This window comes from Oncorhynchus mykiss, chromosome 13 (assembly GCF_057628025.1).
Source record: "Oncorhynchus mykiss isolate SJ-2025 chromosome 13, ASM5762802v1, whole genome shotgun sequence".
Taxonomy (NCBI): Eukaryota; Metazoa; Chordata; class Actinopteri; order Salmoniformes; family Salmonidae; genus Oncorhynchus; species Oncorhynchus mykiss.
The window spans coordinates 76,966,371-76,991,764 of NC_143034.1; the positions used below are offsets into that span (position 1 = coordinate 76,966,371).

Below are 25,394 nucleotides of genomic sequence, written 5' to 3' on the forward strand. Positions count from 1 at the left end.
ATGGGCTGGGAGGTGGGCTGGATGGCTGGGAGGTGGGCTGATTGAGTGACGATGGGCTGGATGGCTGGGAGGAGGGCTGATTGAGTGATGATGTGTGGTTTCTGGGCTGGATGGCTGGGATGAGGGCTGATTGAGTGATGATGGCTGGGAGGAGGGCTGAATGAGTGATGATGTGTGGTTTCTGGGCTGGATGGCTGGGATGAGGGCTGATTGAGTGATGATGGCTGGGAGGAGGGCTGAATGAGTGATGATGGCTGGGAGGAGGGCTGAATGAGTGATGATGGGTGGGACGAGGGCTGATTGAGTGATGATGGCTGGGTTCTGGGCTGGATGGCTGGGAGGAGGGCTGATTGAGTGATGATGGGTGGGAGGAGGGCTGGATGGCTGGGAGGAGGGCTGATTGAGTGATGATGGCTGGGAGGAGGGCTGGATGGCTGGGAGGAGGGCTGATTGAGTGATGATGGGTGGGAGGAGGGCTGGATGGCTGGGAGGAGGGCTGATTGAGTGATGATTTCTGGGCAAATGGGCTGAGGCTGTGAGGTGTCAGGGTTGGGTGGGGCTGGATCCTGGGGTCTGAGTGTGATGGGGAAGGAACTGCATGAGATTCTGGCTGGCGTTGACACAATTTCATAGTTTGGGTGGAAATGTTCTGATCAATTTGAATGGGTTTACAATGCATGAAACCAGTTGAGTTTATACGGCATCTTGTCAAGGGTTTGAAGACACAGAAGCACTTTTTGACATGAGCATGGGGTGATGTTTAAAACCATTTAGTTGTGACAACACAGAGAGTTTATCTCACTGGTATCATTAGAACATGATATCAGTGATGCTGGATGGATACCCTGGTTGGTATCATTATAACATGATATCAGTGATGCTGGATGGATACCCTGGTTGGTATCGTTACTACATGATATCAGTGATGCTGGATGGATTCCCTGGTTGGTATCGTTACTACATGATATCAGTGATGCTGGATGGATACCCTGATTGGTATCGTTACTACATGATATCAGTGATGCTGGATGGATACCCTGGTTGGTATCAATATAACATGAAATCAGTGATGCTGGATGGATACCCTGGTTGGTATCGTTACTACATGATATCAGTGATGCTGGATGGATTCCCTGGTTGGTATCGTTACTACATGATATCAGTGATGCTGGATGGATACCCTGGTTGGTATCATTATAACATGATATCAGTGATGCTGGATGAATACCCTGGTTGGTATCATTATAACATGATATCAGTGATGCTGGATGGATACCCTGGTTGGTATCGTTACTACATGATATCAGTGATGCTGGATGGATTCCCTGGTTGGTATCGTTACTACATGATATCAGCGATGCTGGATGGATACCCTGATTGGTATCGTTACTACATGATATCAGTGATGCTGGATGGATACCCTGGTTGGGATCATTATGCCATGATATCAGTGATGCTGGATGGATACCCTGGTTGGTATCATTACAACATGATATCAGTGATGGATACCCTGGTTGGTATCATTATAACATGATATCAGTGATGCTGGATGGATACCCTGGTTGGTATCATTATAACATGATATCAGTGATGCTGGATGGATACCCTGATTGGTATCGTTACTACATGATATCAGTGATGCTGGATGGACACCCTGGTTGGTATCATTATAACATGATATCAGTGATACTGGATGGATACCATGGTTGGTATCATTATAACATGATATCAGTGATACTGGATGGATACCCTGGTTGCTATCATTATAACATGATATCAGTGATGCTGGATGGATACCCTGGTTGCTATCTTTATAACATGATATCAGTGATACTGGATGGATACCCTGGTTGGTATCATTATAACATGATATCAATGATGCTGGATGGATACCCTGGTTGGTATCATTATAACATGATATCAGTGATGCTGGATGGATACCCTGGTTGGTATCATTATAACATGATATCAGTGATGCTGGATGGATACCCTGGTTGGTATCATTATAACATGATATCAGTGATGCTGGATGGATTCGCTGGTTGGTATCATTATAACATGATATCAGTGATGCTGGTTGGATACCCTGGTTGCTATCATTTTAACATGATATCAGTGATGCTGGATGGATACCCTGGTTGGTATCATTATAACATGATATCAGTGATGCTGGATGGATTCCCTGGTTGGTATCATTAGAACATGATATCAGTGATACTGGATGGATACCCTGGTTGGTATCATTACAACATGATTGATATCAGTGATACTGGATGGATACCCTGGTTGCTTATGATGTATTAAGCACAGCTCTGGGGTCAGGTTCAGTGTGCTTCCCAAAGGGCACCCTATTCCCTGTATAGTGCACTGCTTTAGACCAGAGCCCTGTAAAGTGCACTGCTTTAGACCAGAGCCCTGTATAGTGCACGATTTACCTATTCCCTATATAGTGCACTACTTTTGACCCGGGGCCCCATCATACCCCAATCAAAAGTAGTGCACTATTTAGGGAATAGGGTGCATTTGGGAAACATCCTTAGTAGGCTTGGGAGATATACCGCGTATACTGTATAGAGAAGTGTTTCAGACATACAGACGGTACGACTTCCTCGCTACGAGCCACTCCACTGTTTATACAACTCTTAAAGTTCAAGTTGAACTATAAGACATCTAAAGATGTGTTGAAATAAGTTCTCTCCAGTTCAGGACTCCAGCTCTGCGTTCGGTTTGCTAACTTAGTAAGTAGCTGGATGTCAGGATGAAGCGTCTTGGTTACAGCAGAGATATTCAACCCCCCCCCCTTCCTGGATTAAGATCCCTGGTGCCTAAATTGTTTTGTGTGGTTTTTTTGGGGGGGAAACAGCGCCCCCTTGTGTGCACGTCCGGTAATACCGTACACCTCGGTATGGTACAGAAACAGTATGACATTCAGGGGAGGTTGGGTTAAACGCCAGAAGACACATTTCAGTTGAATGCATTCAGTTGTACAACGGACTAGGTATCTCCCCCTTTTCCCATCTGGATACTGCTCAACCCTGCTCCTTAGTTTCTATCCTAGTAGTTAAGGTTAGGATTGGGGTGTGGGGATCTGACCTGAGACCACTGCTAAGGGGGCAGGTGTTTCCTTGGAGCTGTTCTGACCCTGCTTTGTGTGGCGCTAATGCTGCTAGGGTTATTCTAGCTGTGTGTGTGTGTGTGTGTGCTTGTGCTTGTGTGTGAGAGAGAGTGTGTGTGTGTTTTGAGTCTAGAGTGTGTGATGTACTCCCTATAATCAGTGAAAGGTCTGACCAGGTCTCTTCTCTGGGATGTCTAGACTCTGCACCAAAGAGAGGACTGGAGAATGGACTTCCTGCTGCTGTGATTGGGTGAGTGAACACCCCACTCTGCTGAAATCCCTGGCTTTTACAGCTCACGCTAAACTCTACAAACATCTCAAATCTCTGGCACACTCTCTCTGTCTCTCTGTCTCTAGTCAGAACCATACCAGTACAACTCTCTCCGTCTCTGTCTCTCTCTGTCTCTCTCTCTGTCTCTCTCTCTCTGTCTCTCTCTCTCTGTCTCTCTCTCTCTGTCTCTCTCTCTGTCTCTCTCTCTCTCTCTCTGTCTCTCTCTGTCTCCCTCTCCCCTCTCTCTCTCTCTCGCTCTCTCTCTCTCGCTCGCTCTCTCGCTCGCTCTCTCGCTCTCTCTCTCTCGCTCTCTCTCTGTCTCCAGTCAGAACCATACCAGTACATCAGCAGTGAGGACAGAAGGAGAGGTCCTGGGGAAGAAGGCCAAGAACGCTGAGGTGGGGAGAATCACAGAGGCTGACAAGGCCAACACCGGGCGGGTAAGAGACTGTGTGTGAGATCTTAAATGACTCCCTATGAACAGTCAATGTAGTATACCAGAGCCTCAGAGCAACTGTCCATCTCTTACATTGAACCTCTTCTCTTGGTCTCTCTCGCTCTTTTCTTGGTCTCTTTCTCTCGCTCTCTGTCTTTCTCTCCTCTCTGTTCTTGGTCTCTTTCTCTCTCTCGCTCTCTGTCTCTGTCTTTCTCTCCTCTCTGTTCTTGGTATCTCTCTCTCTCTGTCTCTGTCTCTGTCTTTCTCTCCTCTGTTCTTGGTATCTCTCTCTCTCTCTCTCTCTCTCTCTCTCCCCCTCTTCCCCCCCCCCCCCCCCCCTCTAGGTGAAGTTGTCAGTATTCTGGGAGTATATGAAGGCTATAGGGGTGGTGTTGTCCTGCGTCAGTATCTTCCTGTTCTTCAGTCACCACTTCGCCTCTCTCTTCTCTAACTACTGGCTCAGTCTGTGGACTGACGACCCAGTCGTCAACGGAACCCAGCCCAGCAGAGAGATGAGACTGGGGGTGTACGGAGCTCTGGGGGCCTCACAGGGTAAGGACGTTGGTGTGTGTTAATCTCTGTCTCTGTGGGTGGTACCCTGGTCTGTCTACAAGTCTTCATGTTTAACTCTCTCCCTTCCTCTCTCCCCTCTCTTCTCCCCAAACCCCCTTCCCCACTCTCTCCTCCCCTTCTCTGTCCCCTACTCCCCATAACCCCTTCCCCTTGCTCTCCTCTCCTCGCTCTTTCCCCTTCTCCTCATACCCCCTTCCCCTCTCTCTCACCATACCCCCCCGCTCCTCCCCCCCTCTCTCTCCCCTCATACCCCATTCCCCTCTCTCTCTCTCTTTCTCTCTCACCATACCCCCCCCCTCTCTCTCTCCCCTCATACCCCCTTCCCCCCTCTCTCTCCCCATACCCTCTCTCTCTCGCAGGCATAGCTGTGTTCTGCTACTCCATCTCTGTCTCTATCGGTGGTATATTAGCATCACGCTACCTCCACCAGTCCATGCTGTACAACGTACTGCGCTCCCCCATGTCCTTCTTCGAGCGGACCCCCAGCGGTAACCTGGTGAACCGTTTCTCCAAGGAGACAGACACCATTGACTCCATCATCCCAAGGTTTTTACGGAAAATATATAGATATATATTTGTACAGAAAATCCTTAAAATATTTATTTTTTAAGTTGTCGATTTTATTATGTCTGTATAACATTTTTGTGTATTGTGTATTTATGAAAATGTGAAATTGTCTGAAATTTGTGTCTCCTGCAGTTGATGCCATGTAATGCTGCCTTATCTCTCCTCTCTCCCCAGTATCATTAAGATGTTCATGGGCTCCATGTTCAACGTAGTAGGATCCTGTGTGGTCATACTGATCGCTACTCCACTAGTGGCTATTATCATACCTCCTCTGGGGATACTCTACTTCTTTGTCCAGGTGGGTCGCTGAGGGGGGGGGGGCGGGGTTAGAGAGATAGGGGTGTGAGTGGGGGGGAGGGAGAAAGAGGGGGGATGAGAGAGAGATCCCTCTCTCCCTACTCACTGTTATTTTATCTCCCTCCATGTCATCCCTCCATGTCATCCCTCCATGTCATCCCTCCATCACATCTCTCCATGTCATCCCTCCATCACATCCCTCCATGTCATCCCTCCATCACATCCCTCCATGTCATCCCTCCATGTCATCCCTCCATGTCATCCCTCCATGTCATCCCTCCATCACATCCCTCCATGTCATCCCTCCATGTCATCCCTCCGTGTCATCCCTCCGTGTCATCCCTCCGTGTCATCCCTCCGTGTCATCCCTCCCCACAGCGTTTCTACGTGGCGTCGTCTCGTCAGTTGAAGCGTCTGGAGTCGGTCAGTCGCTCCCCGGTCTACACACACTTCAACGAGACGTTGCTAGGCGCCAGCGTCATCCGAGCCTTTGGGGAGCAGGAACGCTTCATCAGGGAGAGTGACGGTCGAGTTGACCACAACCAGAAAGCATACTACCCCAGCATCGTAGCCAACCGGTGAGGAGCGCCGTCACACACACACACCTTAATTGGATGAATCAATAAGTCATGTTGAGATATAAAATATTTTTACAACAAACTCCATACTAATGAGACCTGGTCAACATTTATAGCAGGTACTATTAACATTCACCTGCGTCTGGAGTTTGTAGGGAACATCTCTGTGTTGTAGGTGGCTGGCGGTGCGTCTGGAGTTTGTAGGGAACGGTATCGTAATGTCTCTAATATCTCTGTGTTGTAGGTGGCTGGCGGTGCGTCTGGAGTTTGTAGGGAACGGTACTGTAATGTCTCTAATATCTCTGTGTGTTGTAGGTGGCTGGCGGTGCGTCTGGAGTTTGTAGGGAACGGTACCGTAATGTCTCTAATATCTCTGTGTGTTGTAGGTGGCTGGCGGTGCGTCTGGAGTTTGTAGGGAACGGTACCGTAATGTCTCTAATATCTCTGTGTGTTGTAGGTGGCTGGCGGTGCGTCTGGAGTTTGTTGGGAACTGTATCGTAATGTCTCTAATATCTCTGTGTGTTGTAGGTGGCTGGCGGTGCGTCTGGAGTTTGTAGGGAACGGTACCGTAATGTCTCTAATATCTCTGTGTGTTGTAGGTGGCTGGCGGTGCGTCTGGAGTTTGTAGGGAACGGTACCGTAATGTCTCTAATATCTCTGTGTGTTGTAGGTGGCTGGCGGTGCGTCTGGAGTTTGTAGGGAACGGTACCGTAATGTCTCTAATATCTCTGTGTTGTAGGTGGCTGGCGGTGCGTCTGGAGTTTGTAGGGAACGGTATCGTAATGTCTCTAATATCTCTGTGTTGTAGGTGGCTGGCGGTGCGTCTGGAGTTTGTAGGGAACGGTACCGTAATGTCTCTAATATCTCTGTGTTGTAGGTGGCTGGCGGTGCGTCTGGAGTTTGTAGGGAACGGTACCGTAATGTCTCTAATATCTCTGTGTTGTAGGTGGCTGGCGGTGCGTCTGGAGTTTGTAGGGAACGGTACCGTAATGTCTCTAATATCTCTGTGTTGTAGGTGGCTGGCGGTGCGTCTGGAGTTTGTAGGGAACGGTACCGTAATGTCTCTAATATCTCTGTGTTGTAGGTGGCTGGCGGTGCGTCTGGAGTTTGTAGGGAACGGTACCGTAATGTCTCTAATATCTCTCTGTGTTGTAGGTGGCTGGCGGTGCGTCTGGAGTTTGTAGGGAACGGTACCGTAATGTCTCTAATATCTCTCTGTGTTGTAGGTGGCTGGCGGTGCGTCTGGAGTTTGTAGGGAACGGTACCGTAATGTCTCTAATATCTCTGTGTGTTGTAGGTGGCTGGCGGTGCGTCTGGAGTTTGTAGGGAACGGTACCGTAATGTCTCTAATATCTCTGTGTGTTGTAGGTGGCTGGCGGTGCGTCTGGAGTTTGTTGGGAACTGTATCGTAATGTTTGCTGCTCTGTTTGCTGTGATGGCTAGAGAGAGCCTCAGCCCTGGGATCATGGGCCTGTCCATCTCATACGCACTACAGGTCAGTAACGTGTGTGTGTGTGTGTGTGTGTGGACACTGGAACCGTAGGATGGTGTTTCATTTAAAAAAACGGATGAGTTCCCTTCATTCTTTGGTTTAGTTTCACAGCCGGTCAGGTACCCCCCCCCCTGAGACCCCTCAGTCCTGAGACCCCAGGTTGTTTAACCCTGTCAGTCCTGAGACCCCAGCTTGTTTAACCCTGTCAGTCCTGAGACCCCAGGTTGTTTAACCCTGTCAGTCCTGAGACCCCAGGTTGTTTAACCCTGTCAGTCCTGAGACCCCAGCTTGTTTAACCCTATCAGTCCTGAGACCCCAGGTTGTTTAACCCTGTCAGTCCTGAGACCCCAGCTTGTTTAACCCTGTCAGTCCTGAGACCCCAGGTTGTTTAACCCTGTCAGTCCTGAGACCCCAGGTTGTTTAACCCTATCAGTCCTAAGACCCCAGGTTGTTTAACCCTATCAGTCCTGAGACCCCAGGTTGTTTAACCCTATCAGTCCTGAGACCCCAGGTTGTTTAACCCTATCAGTCCTGAGACCCCAGGTTGTTTAACCCTATCAGTCCTGAGACCCCAGGTTGTTTAACCCTATCAGTCCTGAGACCCCAGGTTGTTTAACCCTATCAGTCCTGAGACCCCAGGTTGTTTAACCCTGTCAGTCCTGAGACCCCAGGTTGTTTAACCCTATCAGTCCTGAGACCCCAGGTTGTTTAACCCTATCAGTCCTGAGACCCCAGGTTGTTTAACCCTATCAGTCCTGAGACCCCAGGTTGTTTAACCCTGTCAGTCCTGAGACCCCAGGTTGTTTAACCCTATCAGTCCTGAGACCCCAGGTTGTTTAACCCTATCAGTCCTGAGACCCCAGGTTGTTTAACCCTATCAGTCCTAAGACCCCAGGTTGTTTAACCCTATCAGTCCTGAGACCCCAGGTTGTTTAACCCTATCAGTCCTGAGACCCCAGGTTGTTTAACCCTATCAGTCCTGAGACCCCAGGTTGTTTAACCCTATCAGTCCTGAGACCCCAGGTTGTTTAACCCTGTCAGTCCTGAGACCCCAGGTTGTTTAACCCTGTCAGTCCTGAGACCCCAGGTTGTTTAACCCTATCAGTCCTGAGACCCCAGGTTGTTCGACCCTATCAGTCCTGAGACCCCAGGTTGTTTAACCCTATCAGTCCTGAGACCCCAGGTTGTTTAACCCTGTCAGTCCTGAGACCCCAGGTTGTTTAACCCTATCAGTCCTGAGACCCCAGGTTGTTTAACCCTATCAGTCCTGAGACCCCAGGTTGTTTAACCCTATCAGTCCTGAGACCCCAGGTTGTTTAACCCTGCCAGTCCTGAGACCCCAGGTTGTTTAACCCTATCAGTCCTGAGACCCCAGGTTGTTTAACCCTATCAGTCCTGAGACCCCAGGTTGTTTAACCCTATCAGTCCTGAGACCCCAGGTTGTTTAACCCTGCCAGTCCTGAGACCCCAGGTTGTTTAACCCTGTCAGTCCTGAGACCCCAGATTGTTTAACCAAGTCAGTCCTGAGACCTCATGTGTGAGTCTCAGCTGTTCATAGATGACATCATAGATAGCTTTTAATACTTTGTGACTCAAACCATTCTGACTCTACTCTGCCTCCTCTCTCTCTCTGCCTCTCCTTCTCTCTGCCTCTGTCTTTCTGTCTCTCTCTGTCTGTGCCTCTCCTTCTCTCGCTCTGCCTTTCCTTCTCTCTGCCTCTCTTTCTGTCTCTGTCTCTGCCTCTCCTTCTCTCTCTCTGCCTCTCCTTCTCTCTCTCTGCCTCTCCTTCTCTCTGTCTCTGCCTCTCCTTCTCTCTGCCTCTGCCTCTCCTTCTCTCTGCCTCTGCCTCTCCTTCTCTCTGCCCCTGTCTTTCTGTCTCTCTGTCTCTCTGTCCTGTAGCTGACGGCCTCTCTGACCTGGCTAGTGAGGATGTCTTCAGATCTGGAAACCAACATTGTGGCCGTTGAGAGAGTCAAGGAGTACGAAGACACAGAGAAAGAGGTACGTCTGTGTGTGTTTATGTTCTCATACACAACTCTGTAGGTAGAGCTGTTGTTGTGACTGTGTGTGTTGTGACTGTGTTTGTTGTGACTGTGTTTGTTGTGACTGTGTGTGTTGTTGTGACTGTGTGTTGTGACTGTGTGTGTTGTTGTGACTGTGTGTTGTTGTGACTGTGTGTGTTGTGACTGTGTGTGTTGATGTTCTCATACACAACTCTGTAGGTAGAGCTGTTTTTGTGACTGTGTGTGTTGTGACTGTGTGTGTTGTGACTGTGTGTGTTGTTGTGACTGTGTGTGTTGTTGTGACTGTGTGTTGTGACTGTGTGTGTTGTTGTGACTGTGTGTTGTTGTGACTGTGTGTGTTGTGACTGTGTGTGTTGATGTTCTCATACACAACTCTGTAGGTAGAGCTGTTTTTGTGACTGTGTGTGTTGTGACTGTGTGTGTTGTTGTGACTGTGTGTTGTTGTGACTGTGTGTGTTGTTGTGACTGTGTGTGTTGTTGTGACTGTGTGTGTTGTTGTGACTGTGTGTGTTGTTGTGACTGTGTGTGTTGTTGTGACTGTGTGTGTTGTTGTGACTGTGTGTGTTGTAGAGCTGTGACGGCATTTTGGAAGACTGTTATTGGTCAACCAAATCTACTTCTATAAAATAACATATGACCTGCCATACTGTCCTTCAGTCAGCTGGTCTTACTATAAAATAACATATGACCTGCCATACTGTCCTTCAGTCAGCTGGTCTTTCTATAAAATAACATATGACCTGCCATACTGTCCTTCAGTCAGCTGGTCTTTCTACTCCTATAAAATAACATATGACCTGCCATACTGTCCTTCAGTCAGCTGGTCTTTCTACTTCTATAAAATAACATATGACCTGCCATACTGTCCTTCAGTCAGCTGGTCTTACTATAAAATAACATATGACCTGCCATACTGTCCTTCAGTCAGCTGGTCTTTCTATAAAATAACATATGACCTGCCATACTGTCCTTCAGTCAGCTGGTCTTTCTACTCCTATAAAATAACATATGACCTGCCATACTGTCCTTCAGTCAGCTGGTCTTTCTACTCCTATAAAATAACATATGACCTGCCATACTGTCCTTCAGTCAGCTGGTCTTTCTATAAAATAACATATGACCTGCCATACTGTCCTTCAGTCAGCTGGTCTTTCTACTCCTATAAAATAACATATGACCTGCCATACTGTCCTTCAGTCAGCTGGTCTTTCTACTCCTATAAAATAACATATGACCTGCCATACTGTCCTTCAGTCAGCTGGTCTTTCTACTCCTATAAAATAACATATGACCTGCCATACTGTCCTTCAGTCAGCTGGTCTTTCTACTCCTATAAAATAACACATGACCTGCCATACTGTCCTTCAGTCAGCTGGTCTTTCTACTCCTATAAAATAACATATGACCTGCCATACTGTCCTTCAGTCAGCTGGTCTTTCTACTCCTATAAAATAACATATGACTTGCCATACTGTCCTTCAGTCAGCTGGTATTTCTATAAAATAACATATGACCTGCCATACTGTCCTTCAGTCAGCTGGTCTTTCTACTCCTATAAAATAACATATGACCTGCCATACTGTCCTTCAGTCAGCTGGTCTTTCTACTCCTATAAAATAACATATGACTTGCCATACTGTCCTTCAGTCAGCTGGTATTTCTATAAAATAACATATGACCTGCCATACTGTCCTTCAGTCAGCTGGTCTTTCTACTCCTATAAAATAACATATGACCTGCCATACTGTCCTTCAGTCAGCTGGTCTTTCTACTTCTATAAAATAACATATGACCTGCCATACTGTCCTTCAGTCAGCTGGTATTTCTATAAAATAACATATGACCTGCCATACTGTCCTTCAGTCAGCTGGTCTTTCTACTTCTATAAAATAACATATGACCTGCCATACTGTCCTTCAGTCAGCTGGTCTTTCTATAAAATAACATATGACCTGCCATACTGTCCTTCAGTCAGCTGGTCTTTCTACTCCTATAAAATAACATATGACCTGCCATACTGTCCTTCAGTCAGCTGGTATTTCTATAAAATAACATATGACCTGCCATACTGTCCTTCAGTCAGCTGGTCTTTCTACTTCTTTAAAACAGTTATTTTATTTATTTAGTTGTGTACACGGGAACTCTGTGTGTATGACTGTGTGTGTGTATATACCTCTGTTTGTCCCCTCCCAGGCGGACTGGAGACATGACCTATCGTCTCTGCCTCCAGGCTGGCCCACAGCAGGCAACATAGACATCAGAGGGTTTGGTCTGCGATACAGAGAGGACCAGGAACTGGCCGTACGCAACATCACCGTAGCCATCCACGGAGGAGAGAAGGTATGTGATGGGGGGGGTACGGACTGTGTGACTGGAGGGATTAGGCCGAGTGACGGGGGATTAGGCCGAGTGACGGGGGATTAGGCCGAGTGACGGGGGATTAGGCCGAGTGACGGGGGATTAGGCCGAGTGACGGGGGATTAGGCCGAGTGACGGGGGATTAGGCCGAGTGACGGGGGATTAGGCCGAGTGACGGGGGATTAGGCCGAGTGACGGGGGATTAGGCCGAGTGACGGGGGATTAGGCCGCGTGACAGGAGGGGATTAGGCTGAGTGACGGGGGATTAGGCCGCGTGACGGGAGGGGATTAGGCCGCGTGACGGGAGGGGATTAGGCCGCGTGACGGGAGGGGATTAGGCCGCGTGACGGGAGGGGATTAGGCCGCGTGACGGGAGGGGATTAGGCCGCGTGACGGGAGGGGATTAGGCCGCGTGACGGGAGGGGATTAGGCCGCGTGACGGGAGAGGATTAGGCCGCGTGACGGGAGAGGATTAGGCCGCGTGACGGGAGGGGATTAGGCCGCGTGACGGGAGGGGATTAGGCCGCGTGACGGGAGGGGATTAGGCCGCGTGACGGGAGAGGATTAGGCCGCGTGACGGGAGGGGATTAGGCCGCGTGACGATTAGGCCGCGTGACGGGGGATGAGGCTGTTGTTGTTGTTCCAGGTGGGTATAGTAGGTCGTACAGGGGCAGGGAATTGACGTTGTTGTTGTTGTTGTTGTTGTTGTTCCAGGTGGGTATAGTTGGTCGTACAGGAGCAGGGAATTGACTGTTGTTGTTGTTGTTGTTCCAGGTGGGTATAGTAGGTCGTACAGGAGCAGGGTAGTGACTTGTTGTTGTTCCAGGTGGGTATAGTAGGTTGTACAGGAGCAGGGTAGTGACTGTTGTTATTGTACCAGGTGGGTGTAGTAGGTCGTACAGGAGCAGGGAAGTGACTTGTTGTTGTTGTTCCAGGTGGGTATAGTAGGTTGTACAGGAGCAGGGTAGTGACTGTTGTTGTTGTTCCAGGTGGGTATAGTAGGTCGTACAGGAGCAGGGTAGTGACTTGTTGTTGTTCCAGGTGGGTATAGTAGGTCGTACAGGAGCAGGGAATTGACTGTTGTTGTTGTTGTTCCAGGTGGGTATAGTAGGTCGTACAGGAGCAGGGTAGTGACTTGTTGTTGTTCCAGGTGGGTATAGTAGGTCGTACAGGAGCAGGGTAGTGACTTGTTGTTGTTCCAGGTGGGTATAGTAGGTCGTACAGGAGCAGGAATTGACTGTTGTTGTTGTTGTTGTTCCAGGTGGGTATAGTAGGTCGTACAGGAGCAGGGTAGTGACTTGTTGTTGTTCCAGGTGGGTATAGTAGGTCGTACAGGAGCAGGGTAGTGACTTGTTGTTGTTGTTCCAGGTGGGTATAGTAGGTCGTACAGGAGCAGGGTAGTGACTTGTTGTTGTTCCAGGTGGGTATAGTAGGTCGTACAGGAGCAGGGAATTGACTGTTGTTGTTGTTGTTTTTCCAGGTGGGTATAGTAGGTCGTACAGGAGCAGGGTAGTGACTGTTGTTGTTGTTCCAGGTGGGTATAGTAGGTCGTACAGGAGCAGGGAATTGACTGTTGTTGTTGTTGTTGTTCCAGGTGGGTATTGTAGGTCGTACAGGAGCAGGGTAGTGACTTGTTGTTGTTCCAGGTGGGTATAGTAGGTCGTACAGGAGCAGGGTAGTGACTTGTTGTTGTTCCAGGTGGGTATAGTAGGTCGTACAGGAGCAGGGTAGGGACTGTTGTTGTTGTTGTTCCAGGTGGGTATAGTAGGTCGTACAGGAGCAGGGTAGGGACTGTTGTTGTTGTTGTTGTTCCAGGTGGGTATAGTAGGTCGTACAGGAGCAGGGTAGTGACTTGTTGTTGTTCCAGGTGGGTATAGTAGGTCGTACAGGAGCAGGGTAGTGACTGTTGTTGTTGTTCCAGGTGGGTATAGTAGGTCGTACAGGAGCAGGGAATTGACTGTTGTTGTTGTTGTTCCAGGTGGGTATTGTAGGTCGTACAGGAGCAGGGTAGTGACTTGTTGTTGTTCCAGGTGGGTATAGTAGGTCGTACAGGAGCAGGGTAGTGACTTGTTGTTGTTCCAGGTGGGTATAGTAGGTCGTACAGGAGCAGGGTAGTGACTTGTTGTTGTTCCAGGTGGGTATAGTAGGTCGTACAGGAGCAGGGAATTGACTGTTGTTGTTGTTGTTCCAGGTGGGTATAGTAGGTCGTACAGGAGCAGGGAAGTCCTCTCTGACTCTAGGATTGTTCCGCATCATCGAGGCGTGTGAGGGAGAGATTCATATCGATGGAGTTAACATCGCTACGCTGGGTCTCCATGAACTCCGCTCCAGGATCACCATCATACCACAGGTACACACCCACGGCCCATACAGACACACTCAAACTGACCCACACTCTTCTGGAGACCTGTTATATTTAAAATATCTTTATTTATCCTCTCCCTCCCTCACCCCTCCCCCCCTCCCCTTCCTCCTTTCCCTCTCTCCCCCTCTCTCTCATGGCTCTCCCCCTCTCCCCCCTCCTCCCTCCCCCTCCAGGATCCAGTGTTGTTCTCTGGGTCTCTGAGGATGAATCTGGACCCCTTCGATGGCTACTCTGATGAGGAGGTGTGGAGAGCCCTGGAGCTCTCCCATCTCAAGAGCTTTGTGTCGGGCCTGCCGGACAAACTCAACCACGAGTGTTCAGAGGGAGGAGAGAACCTCAGGTACACAAGGCAACATAGGCCTACATTCACCATACATAGGCCTACATATACCATATATAGGCCTACATAGCATTACATACACACACAGCTTCTGGTTCGCTCTCTCGTCCTTCTCTCCTCTTCTTCCCTCTCTCCTTCTCTCCTTACCTCTGTCCTCCTCTCCTTATCTCTCTCCTCCTCTCCTTACCTCTCTCCTCTCTCCTCCTCTCCTTACCTCTCTCCTCTTCTCTCCTCTCTCCTCCTCTCCTTACCTCTCTCCTCCTCTCCTCCTCTCCTCCTCTTCTCTCCTCTCTCCTCCTCTCCTTACCTCTCTCCTCCTCTCCTCCTCTTCTCTGCTCTCTCCTCCTCTCCTTACCTCTCTCCTCCTCTCTTCCTCTTTTTTCCTCTCTCCTTCTCTTCTTACCTCTCTCCTCTCTCCTCCTCTTCTTACCTCTCTCCTCTCTCCTCCTCTTCTTACCTCTCTCCTCTCTCCTCCTCTTCTTACCTCTCTCCTCCTCTCCTTACCTCTGTCCTCTCTCCATACCTCTCTTCTCTCTCCTTCTTGTTTCTTAACCTCTCTCTCTCTCATTAACATAATCTCTCTCCAGTCTGGGTCAGCGCCAGCTGGTGTGTCTGGCCCGAGCCCTCCTGAGGAAGACGAAGATCTTGGTTCTGGATGAGGCCACAGCTGCTGTGGACCTGGAGACAGACAACCTGATCCAGTCCACCATCAGAACCCAGTTTGATGACTGCACTGTCCTGACCATCGCACACAGACTCAATACTATCATGGACTACACCAGGTAATATATAGACTGACTCAATACTGTCATGGACTACACCAGGTAATATATAGACTGACTCAATACTATCATGGACTACACCAGGTTATATTTAGACTGACTCTATACTATCACGGACTACACCAGGTAATATATAGACTGACTCAATACTATCACGGACTACACCAGGTAATATATAGACTGACTCAATACTATCATGGACTACACCAGGTAATATATAGACTGACTCAATACTATCACGGACTACACCAGATAATATATAGACTGACTCAATACTATCATGGACTACACCAGGTAATATACTGTATAGACTGACTCAATACTATCATGGACTACACCAGGTAATATATAGACTGACTCAATACTATCATGGACTACACCAGATAATATATAGACTGACTCAATACTATCACGGACTACACCAGGTAATATATAGACTGACTCAATACTGTCATGGACTACACCAGGTAATATATAGACTGACTCAATACTATCACAGACTACACCAGGTAATATATAGACTGACTCAATACTATCATGGACTACACCAGGTAATATATAGACTGACTCAATACTATCATGGACTACACCAGGTAATATACTGTATAGACTGACTCAATACTGTCATGGACTACACCAGGTAATATATAGACTGACTCAATACTATCATGGACTACACCAGGTAATATATAGACTGACTCAATACTATCACGGACTACACCAGGTAATATATAGACTGACTTAATACTATCATGGACTACATCAGGTTATATATAGACTGACTCAATACTATCATGGACTACACCAGGTAATATATAGACTGACTCAATACTATCATGGACTACACCAGGTAATATATAGACTGACTCAATACTATCATGGACTACACCAGGTTATATATAGACTGACTCAATACTATCATGGACTACACCAGGTAATATATAGACTGACTCAATACTATCATGGACTACACCAGGTAATATACTGTATAGACTGACTCAATACTATCATGGACTACACCAGGTAATATATAGACTGACTCAATACTATCATGGACTACACCAGGTAATATATAGACTGACTCAATACTATCATGGACTACACCAGGTAATATATAGACTGACTCAATACTATCATGGACTACACCAGGTAATATATAGACTGACAATACTATCACGGACTACACCAGGTAATATATAGACTGACTCAATACTATCATGGACTACACCAGGTAATATATAGACTGACTCAATACTATCATGGACTACACCAGGTAATATATAGACTGACTCAATACTATCATGGACTACACCAGGTAATATATAGACTGACTCAATACTATCACGGACTACACCAGGTAATATATAGACTGACTCAATACTATCATGGACTACACCAGGTAATATATAGACTGACTCAATACTATCATGGACTACACCAGATAATATATAGACTGACTCAATACTATCATGGACTACACCAGGTAATATACTGTATAGACTGACTCAATACTATCACGGACTACACCAGGTAATATATAGACTGACTCAATACTATCATGGACTACACCAGGTAATATATAGACTGACTCAATACTATCATGGACTACACCAGGTAATATATAGACTGACTCAATACTATCATGGACTACACCAGGTAATATATAGACTGACTCAATACTATCATGGACTACACCAGGTAATATATAGACTGACTCAATACTATCACGGACTACACCAGGTAATATATAGACTGACTCAATACTATCATGGACTACACCAGGTAATATACTGTATAGACTGACTCAATACTATCATGGACTACACCAGGTAATATATAGACTGACTCAATACTATCATGGACTACACCAGGTAATATACTATATAGACTGACTCAATACTATCACGGACTACACCAGGTAATATATAGACTGACTCAATACTATCATGGACTACACCAGGTAATATATAGACTGACTTAATACTATCATGGACTACACCAGTTAATATATAGACTGACTCAATACTATCACGGACTACACCAGGTAATATATAGACTGACTCAAAACTATCACGGACTACACCAGGTAATATACTGTATAGACTGACTCAATACTATCATGGACTACACCAGGTAATATATCGACTGACTCAATACTATCATGGACTACACCAGGTAATATATAGACTGACTCAATACTATCATGGACTACACCAGATAATATATAGACTGACTCAATACTATCATGGACTACACCAGGTAATATATAGACTGACTCAATACTATCATGGACTACACCAGGTAATATATAGACTGACTCAATACTATCATGGACTACACCAGGTAATATACTGTATAGACTGACTCAATACTATCATGAACTACACCAGGTAATATATAGACTGACTCAATACTATCATGGACTACACCAGGTTATATATAGACTGACTCAATACTATCATGGACTACACCAGGTAATATATAGACTGACTCAATACTATCATGGACTACACCAGGTAATATATAGACTGACTCAATACTATCATGGACTACACCAGGTAATATACTGTATAGACTGACTCAATACTATCATGGACTACACCAGGTAATATATAGACTGACTCAATACTATCATGGACTACACCAGGTTATATATAGACTGACTCAATACTATCATGGACTACACCAGGTTATATATAGACTGACTCAATACTATCATGGACTACACCAGGTAATATATAGACTGACTCAATACTATCATGGACTACACCAGGTAATATATAGACTGACTCAGTACTATCATGGACTACACCAGGTTATATATAGACTGACTCAATACTATCATGGACTACACCAGGTAATATATGAAAGCACACACACCTGCACTTTCTCTCTCATCTCTCTCTCTCCTCCCTTCAGAGTGCTGGTCCTGGATAAAGGGGAGATGGCAGAGTTTGACTCTCCCTCCACTCTCATCACCAAGAGAGGAATCTTCTACAAGATGGCTAAAGACTCTGGGCTGGTCTGAGTGGGCGAACAGGAGAGGACAGGTTGCTTAAAGACAACCTCCCTCCTTACAGAGAACTCCTCCTCCAACCCCCTCTTCCTCTCCTCTGACCGGGAGGCTGTGCAGGGAAGAGGTAGCAGAGAGAGAGAGGAGATTTCTAAGGATATCAATGTTTCTGATATGTGTGTATAAATTATGGGAGCACTCTACCTCCACTCCTTCCTCCCTCTACTCCTCCCACCATCCCTCCCTCCATCCATCCCTCCCTCTTCTCCTTCCATCCCGCCCTCTACTTCTCCCTCCACCCCTCCATCCATCCATCCTTCCCTCCCTTAACTAAAGACTTCTCCAGGACAAATCCCTCCTGTTACTCCTCCCTCCCTTAACTAAAGACTTCTCCAGGACAAATCCCTCCTGTTACTCCTCCCTCCATCCCTCCCTTAACTAAAGACTTCTCCAGGACAAATCCCTCCTGTTACTCCTCCCTCCATCCCTCCCTTAACTAAAGACTTCTCCAGGACAAATCCCTCCTGTTACTCCTCCCTCCCTTAACTAAAGACTTCTCCAGGACAAATCCCTCCTGTTACTCCATCCCTCCCTTAACTAAAGACTTCTCCAGGACAAATCCCTCCTGTTACTCCATCCCTCCCTTAACTAAAGACTTCTCCAGGACAAATCCCTCCTGTTACTCCATCCCTCCCTTAACTAAAGACTTCTCCAGGACAAATCCCTCCTGTTACTCCTCCCTCCATCCCTCCCTTAACTAAAGACTTCTCCAGGACAAATCCCTCCTGTTACTCCATCCCTCCCTTAACTAAAGACTTCTCCAGGACAAATCCCTCCTGTTACTCCTCCCTCCATCCCTCCCTTAACTAAAGACTTCTCCAGGACAAATCCCTCCTGTTACTCCATCCCTCCCTTAACTAAAGACTTCTCCAGGACAAATCCCTCCTGTTACTCCTCCCTCCCTTAACTAAAGACTTCTCCAGGACAAATCCCTCCTGTTACTCCTCCCTCCATCCCTCCCTTAACTAAAGACTTCTCCAGGACAAATCCCTCCTGTTACTCCATCCCTCCCTTAACTAAAGACTTCTCCAGGACAAATCCCTCCTGTTACTCCTCCCTCCCTTAACTAAAGACTTCTCCAGGACAAATCCCTCCTGTTACTCCTCCCTCCATCCCTCCCTTAACTAAAGACTTCTCCAGGACAAATCCCTCCTGTTACTCCTCCCTCCCTTAACTAAAGACTTCTCCAGGACAAATCCCTCCTGTTACTCCATCCCTCCCTTAACTAAAGACTTCTCCAGGACAAATCCCTCCTGTTACTCCATCCCTCCCTTAACTAAAGACTTCTCCAGGACAAATCCCTCCTGTTACTCCATCCCTCCCTTAACTAAAGACTTCTCCAGGACAAATCCCTCCTGTTACTCCTCCCTCCATCCCTCCCTTAACTAAAGACTTCTCCAGGACAAATCCCTCCTGTTACTCCATCCCTCCCTTAACTAAAGACTTCTCCAGGACAAATCCCTCCTGTTACTCCTCCCTCCATCCCTCCCTTAACTAAAGACTTCTCCAGGACAAATCCCTCCTGTTACTCCATCCCTCCCTTAACTAAAGACTTCTCCAGGACAAATCCCTCCTGTTACTCCTCCCTCCCTTAACTAAAGACTTCTCCAGGACAAATCCCTCCTGTTACTCCTCCCTCCATCCCTCCCTTAACTAAAGACTTCTCCAGGACAAATCCCTCCTGTTACTCCATCCCTCCCTTAACTAAAGACTTCTCCAGGACAAATCCCTCCTGTTACTCCTCCCTCCATCCCTCCCTTAACTAAAGACTTCTCCAGGACAAATCCCTCCTGTTACTCCATCCCTCCCTTAACTAAAGACTTCTCCAGGACAAATCCCTCCTGTTACTCCTCCCTCCCTTAACTAAAGACTTCTCCAGGACAAATCCCTCCTGTTACTCCATCCCTCCCTTAACTAAAGACTTCTCCAGGACAAATCCCTCCTGTTACTCCATCCCTCCCTTAACTAAAGACTTCTCCAGGACAAATCCCTCCTGTTACTCCTCCCTCCCTTAACTAAAGACTTCTCCAGGACAAATCCCTCCTGTTACTCCATCCCTCCCTTAACTAAAGACTTCTCCAGGACAAATCCCTCCTGTTACTCCATCCCTCCCTTAACTAAAGACTTCTCCAGGACAAATCCCTCCTGTTACTCCATCCCTCCCTTAACTAAAGACTTCTCCAGGACAAATCCCTCCTGTTACTCCATCCCTCCCTTAACTAAAGACTTCTCCAGGACAAATCCCTCCTGTTACTCCTCCCTCCATCCCTCCCTTAACTAAAGACTTCTCCAGGACAAATCCCTCCTGTTACTCCATCCCTCCCTTAACTAAAGACTTCTCCAGGACAAATCCCTCCTGTTACTCCATCCCTCCCTTAACTAAAGACTTCTCCAGGACAAATCCCTCCTGTTACTCCATCCCTCCCTTAACTAAAGACTTCTCCAGGACAAATCCCTCCTGTTACTCCTCCCTCCCTTAACTAAAGACTTCTCCAGGACAAATCCCTCCTGTTACTCCATCCCTCCCTTAACTAAAGACTTCTCCAGGACAAATCCCTCCTGTTACTCCTCCCTCCATCCCTCCCTTAACTAAAGACTTCTCCAGGACAAATCCCTTCCAACAACTCTTACTGTTTCTCCCAAACTCTGTTTGTTCAACTCTCCTTTGAACGGGTGCCTGGACGTTTTCAAGATTCCCTTCATCTTGCAGAATTTGTGGGAAATCAGAAGGCCATCTGACCTGCTCTCCTCCGTCAAACAGACTCAGAATACCAGCTAGGTTTATTTTTATTTTTAAATGGGCATTGTGTGCTTTTGAAGATGTACTCTGTTAAGAGACTATAAGAGACTGCCCCAGTTTGCATTTATTGCCATCAGAGGAAAGAATCAGAATATTCTGATTTTTTTCTATCCAATGTAACTGGAATATTCTGAATTGTTCTCCCCATCGGAACCGGAATGTTCTGGTGTGTTCCTTCCAACAGAACCGGAATGTTCTGGTGTGTTCTCTCTAACGGAACCGGAATGTTCTGGTGTGTTCCTTCCAGCAGAACCAGAATGTTCTGGTGTGTTCAATGTAACCAGAATGTTCTCATCTGTTCTTTCCAAGGGAACCAGAATGTTCTGATCTGTTCTCTCCAACGGAACCTGAATGTTCTCATCTTTTCTCTCCAATAGAACCGGGTGGACTAGGTTGAATATTTATTTGACAGACAGTGCAATGTTATTCCCCACAGGGAGTGAGTGAATGGATATCTGTCCAATCACAGACGCCGGCTGTTGAAACCTGTCCCATCAGTCAGATCCCGCCCCCCTCTATGTTGAGTACTGGTAAAGAGAGTGAGGTCACCCACCCTTGACCTCTGCCTGGGTGGCCTTTGACCCTTGACCTCCCAGACGCTGCTTTCCATAGTGCCACACCTCAAACGGCATCCTACACCACACTTCTCTTGACCCAAGCCCTGCGTTGCAGTCTGTTTGTTGTCTGTAACCTATAACTAGTCTACCTGTTGTCTGTAACCAGTAACTAGTCTAGGGAGAGACCTGTTGTCTGTAACCTATAACTAGTCTAGGGAGAGACCTGTTGTCTGTAACCAGTAACTAGTCTAGGGAGAGACCTGTTGTCTGTAACCAGTAACTAGTCTAGGGAGAGACCTGTTGTCTGTAACCTATAACTAGTCTAGGGAGAGACCTGTTGTCTGTAACCAGTAACTAGTCTAGGGAGAGACCTGTTGTCTGTAACCAGTAACTAGTCTAGGGAGAGACCTGTTGTCTGTAACCAGTAACTAGTCTAGGGAGAGACCTGTTGTCTGTAACCTATAACTAGTCTAGGGAGAGACCTGTTGTCTGTAACCAGTAACTAGTCTAGGGAGAGACCTGTTGTCTGTAACCAGTAACTAGTCTAGGGAGAGACCTGTTGTCTGTAACCAGTAACTAGTCTAGGGAGAGACCTGTTGTCTGTAACTAGTCTAGGGAGAGACCTGTTGTCTGTAACCTATAACTAGTCTAGGGAGAGACCTGTTGTCTGTAACCAGTAACTAGTCTAGGGAGAGACCTGTTGTCTGTAACCAGTAACTAGCCTATGGAGAGACCTGTTGTCTGTAACTAGTCTAGGGAGAGACCTGTTGTCTGTAACCAGTAACTAGTCTAGGGAGAGACCTGTTGTCTGTAACCAGTAACTAGTCTAGGGAGAGACCTGTTGTCTGTAACCAGTAACTAGTCTAGGGAGAGACCTGGCTGGCTTTAAACCTGCTTTATTTAAATGAATGTAATACACATTATTATATCCTTCTGGCTATATCCCAAATGGCACCCTAAATGACCAGTTCAAAAGTAGTGCACTTTATAGGGAACAGGGTGTCATTTGGGCCAAATATAGGATAATTTGACTGTAGCCTTCTGCGTTCAGCAGATACCGCTTTTTCCTTGTTGGCACTTTATCTGTTGGTTAGTAGGTGTTATTATATTATTGAACCTCTTGAGCCATACGCTATTGGGTTAGTCAGGCTGATCAACAAGTGTCAATAAGGTGTTGGGTTAGTCAGGCTGATCAACAAGTGTCAATAAGGTGTTGTGTTAGTCAGGCTGATCAACAAGTGTCAATAAGGTGTTGGGTTAGTCAGGCTGATCAACAAGTGTCAATAAGGTATTGGGTTAGTCAGGCTGATCAACAAGTGTCAATAAGGTGTTGGGTTAGTCAGGCTGATCAGCAAGTGTCAATAAGGTGTTGGGTTAGTCAGGCTGATCAACAAGTGTCAATAAGGTGTTGGGTTAGTCAGGCTGATCAACAAGTGTCAATAAGGTGTTGGGTTAGTCAGGCTGATCAACAAGTCTCAATAAGGTGTTGGGCTAGTCAGGCTGATCAACAAGTGTCAATAAGGTGTTGGGTTAGTCAGGCTGATCAACAAGTCTCAATAAGGTGTTGGGTTAGTCAGGCTGATCAACAAGTGTCAATAAGGTGTTGGGTTAGTCAGGCTGATCAACAAGTGTCAATAAGGTGTTGGGTTAGTCAGGCTGATCAACAAGTGTCAATAAGGTGTTGGGTTAGGCTGATCAACAAGTCTCAATAAGGTGTTGGGTTAGTCAGGCTGATCAACAAGTGTCAAGGTGTTGGGTTAGTCAGGCTGATCAACAAGTGTCAAGGTGTTGGGTTAGTCAGGCTGATCAACAAGTCTCAATAAGGTGTTGGGTTAGTCAGGCTGATCAACAAGTGTCAATAAGGTGTTGTGTTAGTCAGGCTGATCAACAAGTCTCAATAAGGTGTTGGGTTAGTCAGGCTGATCAACAAGTGTCAATAAGGTGTTGGGTTAGTCAGGCTGATCAACAAGTGTCAATAAGGTGTTGGGTTAGTCAGGCTGATCAACAAGTGTCAATAAGGTGTTGGGTTAGGCTGATCAACAAGTGTCAATAAGGTGTTGGGTTAGGCTGATCAACAAGTCTCAATAAGGTGTTGGGTTAGTCAGGCTGATCAACAAGTGTCAAGGTGTTGGGTTAGTCAGGCTGATCAACAAGTCTCAATAAGGTGTTGGGTTAGTCAGGCTGATCAACAAGTGTCAATAAGGTGTTGTGTTAGTCAGGCTGATCAACAAGTCTCAATAAGGTGTTGGGTTAGTCAGGCTGATCAACAAGTCTCAATAAGGTGTTGGGTTAGTCAGGCTGATCAAGTCTCAATAAGGTGTTGTGTTAGTCAGGCTGATCAGCAAGTCTCAAGCCTCAAACACCTTAGTAATATATTCTGTCCATGGACTCATGCTACTCATTTTCACTGGGGGTGTGTGTCCCAAGTGGCAACTCATTCTACATTTGACCAGGGCCCATATGGGGGAATAGGAAGTCATTAATGACCGGGGCCCATATGAGGGGATTGGAAGTCATTAATGACCGGGGCCCATATGGGGGGAAAGGAAGTCATTAATGACCGGGGCCCATATGGGGGGATAGGGTCCCATTAGAGATGCAGCTTTTCACTGGGACATCCAGTGACTACAGCAGGTGTGTTGTCTGAAGATGGAGCCAGTAGCAGCCTACTGGGCCTTACGCTTTGATGTCGCTCTCCTGTGGCCTCACTTCTTCATTTGAGCCTTGGTTTTATTTCATATAAATCAAGAAGACGTGCTTTTTGATTTGTCTGTTGAGTGTAAGGGGTTGTCCCAAATTTCACCCTATTCCCTATGTAGTGCACTACTATGGTCCCTATTCCCTATGTAGTGCACTACTATGGGCCCTATTCCCCATGTAGTGCGCTACTATGGGCCCTATTCCCTATGTAGTGCACTACTATGGGCCCTATTCCCTATGTAGTGCACTACTATGGGCCTTATTCCCTATGTAGTGTGCTACTATGGTCCCTATTCCCTATGTAGTGCACTACTATGGGCCTTATTCCCTATGTAGTGTGCTACTATGGTCCCTATTCCCTATGTAGTGCACTACTATGGGCCCTATTCCCCATGTAGTGCACTACAATGGGCCCTATTCCCTATGTAGTGTGCTACTATGGTCCCCATTCCCTATGTAGTGTGCTACTATGGGCCCTATTCCCTATGTAGTGTGCTACTATGGGCCCTATTCCCTATGTATTGTGCTACTATGGGCCCTATTCCCTATGTAGTGTGCTACTATGGTCCCTATTCCCTATGTAGTGCGCTACTATGGGCCCTATTCCCTATGTAGTGCACTACTATGGGCCCTATTCCCTATGTAGTGTGCTACTATGGTCCCTATTCCCTATGTAGTGCACTACTATGGGCCCTATTCCCTATGTAGTGCACTACTATGGGCCCTATTCCCTATGTAGTTCACTACTATGGGCCCTATTCCCTATGTAGTGCACTACTATGGGACCTATTCCCTATGTAGTGCGCTATAAGTGGAATAAGGTACCATTAGGGAAACAAGCCGTCTCAGAACATACGCTGTTAAACCATTGAGTACATTACTGTGCTGTTACATATTTATATCATTTGTAAGTATGCATTATTATAATTATTTTATATTTGTATACATGCACTAGTTTTTAAGTGTGCACTAGTTTTTAAGTGTGCACTAGTTTTTAAGTGTGCATTATTTTTTCGGGACATGAATCAAACTGACGTGTAAAAAAATAAAGTACTTTTTTTGTTAA

The 25,394-nt window shown here is 46.7% G+C and overlaps 2 protein-coding genes and 1 long non-coding RNA gene across 11 annotated transcripts in view; 2 read left to right on the forward strand and 1 right to left on the reverse strand.

Annotated features, from left to right (window-relative positions):
- The window catches only part of abcc1 (ATP binding cassette subfamily C member 1 (ABCC1 blood group)), a 75,779-nt gene extending 56,365 nt beyond the window's left edge, over positions 1–19,414 (forward strand). For 5 of the 9 annotated variants that reach the window (XM_090197751.1, XM_090197749.1, XM_090197758.1 and 2 more), the window contains 13 exons: positions 3,314–3,365; positions 3,712–3,826; positions 4,167–4,374; positions 4,755–4,941; positions 5,137–5,260; positions 5,638–5,837; positions 7,206–7,332; positions 9,229–9,330; positions 11,547–11,693; positions 13,903–14,061; positions 14,250–14,416; positions 15,004–15,198; positions 18,118–19,414. In XM_090197751.1, coding sequence (XP_090053877.1) covers positions 3,314–3,365; positions 3,712–3,826; positions 4,167–4,374; positions 4,755–4,941; positions 5,137–5,260; positions 5,638–5,837; positions 7,206–7,332; positions 9,229–9,330; positions 11,547–11,693; positions 13,903–14,061; positions 14,250–14,416; positions 15,004–15,198; positions 18,118–18,226 — 1,892 coding nt within the window. In that variant the 3' untranslated portion in view covers positions 18,227–19,414. Of the gene's footprint in view, positions 1–3,313; positions 3,366–3,711; positions 3,827–4,166; positions 4,375–4,754; positions 4,942–5,136; positions 5,261–5,637; positions 5,838–6,012; positions 6,250–6,294; positions 6,458–7,205; positions 7,333–9,228; positions 9,331–11,546; positions 11,694–12,425; positions 12,439–12,752; positions 12,804–13,902; positions 14,062–14,249; positions 14,417–15,003; positions 15,199–18,117 lie in introns of those variants that run through there. The other 4 variants (XM_090197750.1, XM_090197754.1, XM_090197756.1 and 1 more) reach the window with 4 other exon arrangements.
- A 2,126-nt stretch (positions 19,415–21,540) lies between these two features.
- Positions 21,541–21,952, reverse strand: LOC110514604 (uncharacterized). The gene is made up of 2 exons (XR_016486137.1): positions 21,815–21,952; positions 21,541–21,744 (listed from the first exon to the last, which is right to left on the reverse strand). It is a non-coding gene; the product is annotated as an uncharacterized LOC110514604 (long non-coding RNA).
- Positions 21,953–22,532: 580 nt separating this feature from the next.
- Positions 22,533–25,394, forward strand: LOC118937836 (uncharacterized). The gene is made up of 5 exons (XM_090194376.1): positions 22,533–22,538; positions 22,683–22,698; positions 22,754–23,228; positions 23,414–23,647; positions 23,718–25,394. Exons 1-5 carry the CDS (start codon positions 22,533–22,535, stop codon positions 24,109–24,111), a joined length of 1,125 nt encoding a protein of 374 aa, XP_090050502.1. The 3' UTR covers positions 24,112–25,394.

Excerpts from the sequence above, each read along its gene's own strand:
- LOC118937836 (XM_090194376.1), top strand. Across the intron at positions 23,229-23,413 it reads GATCAACAAGTGTCAATAAG|GTGTTGGGTTAGTCAGGCTG; the intron begins GTGTTGGGTTAG and ends ACAAGTGTCAAG. Across the intron at positions 23,648-23,717 it reads GATCAACAAGTGTCAATAAG|GTGTTGGGTTAGTCAGGCTG; the intron begins GTGTTGGGTTAG and ends AGTCTCAATAAG.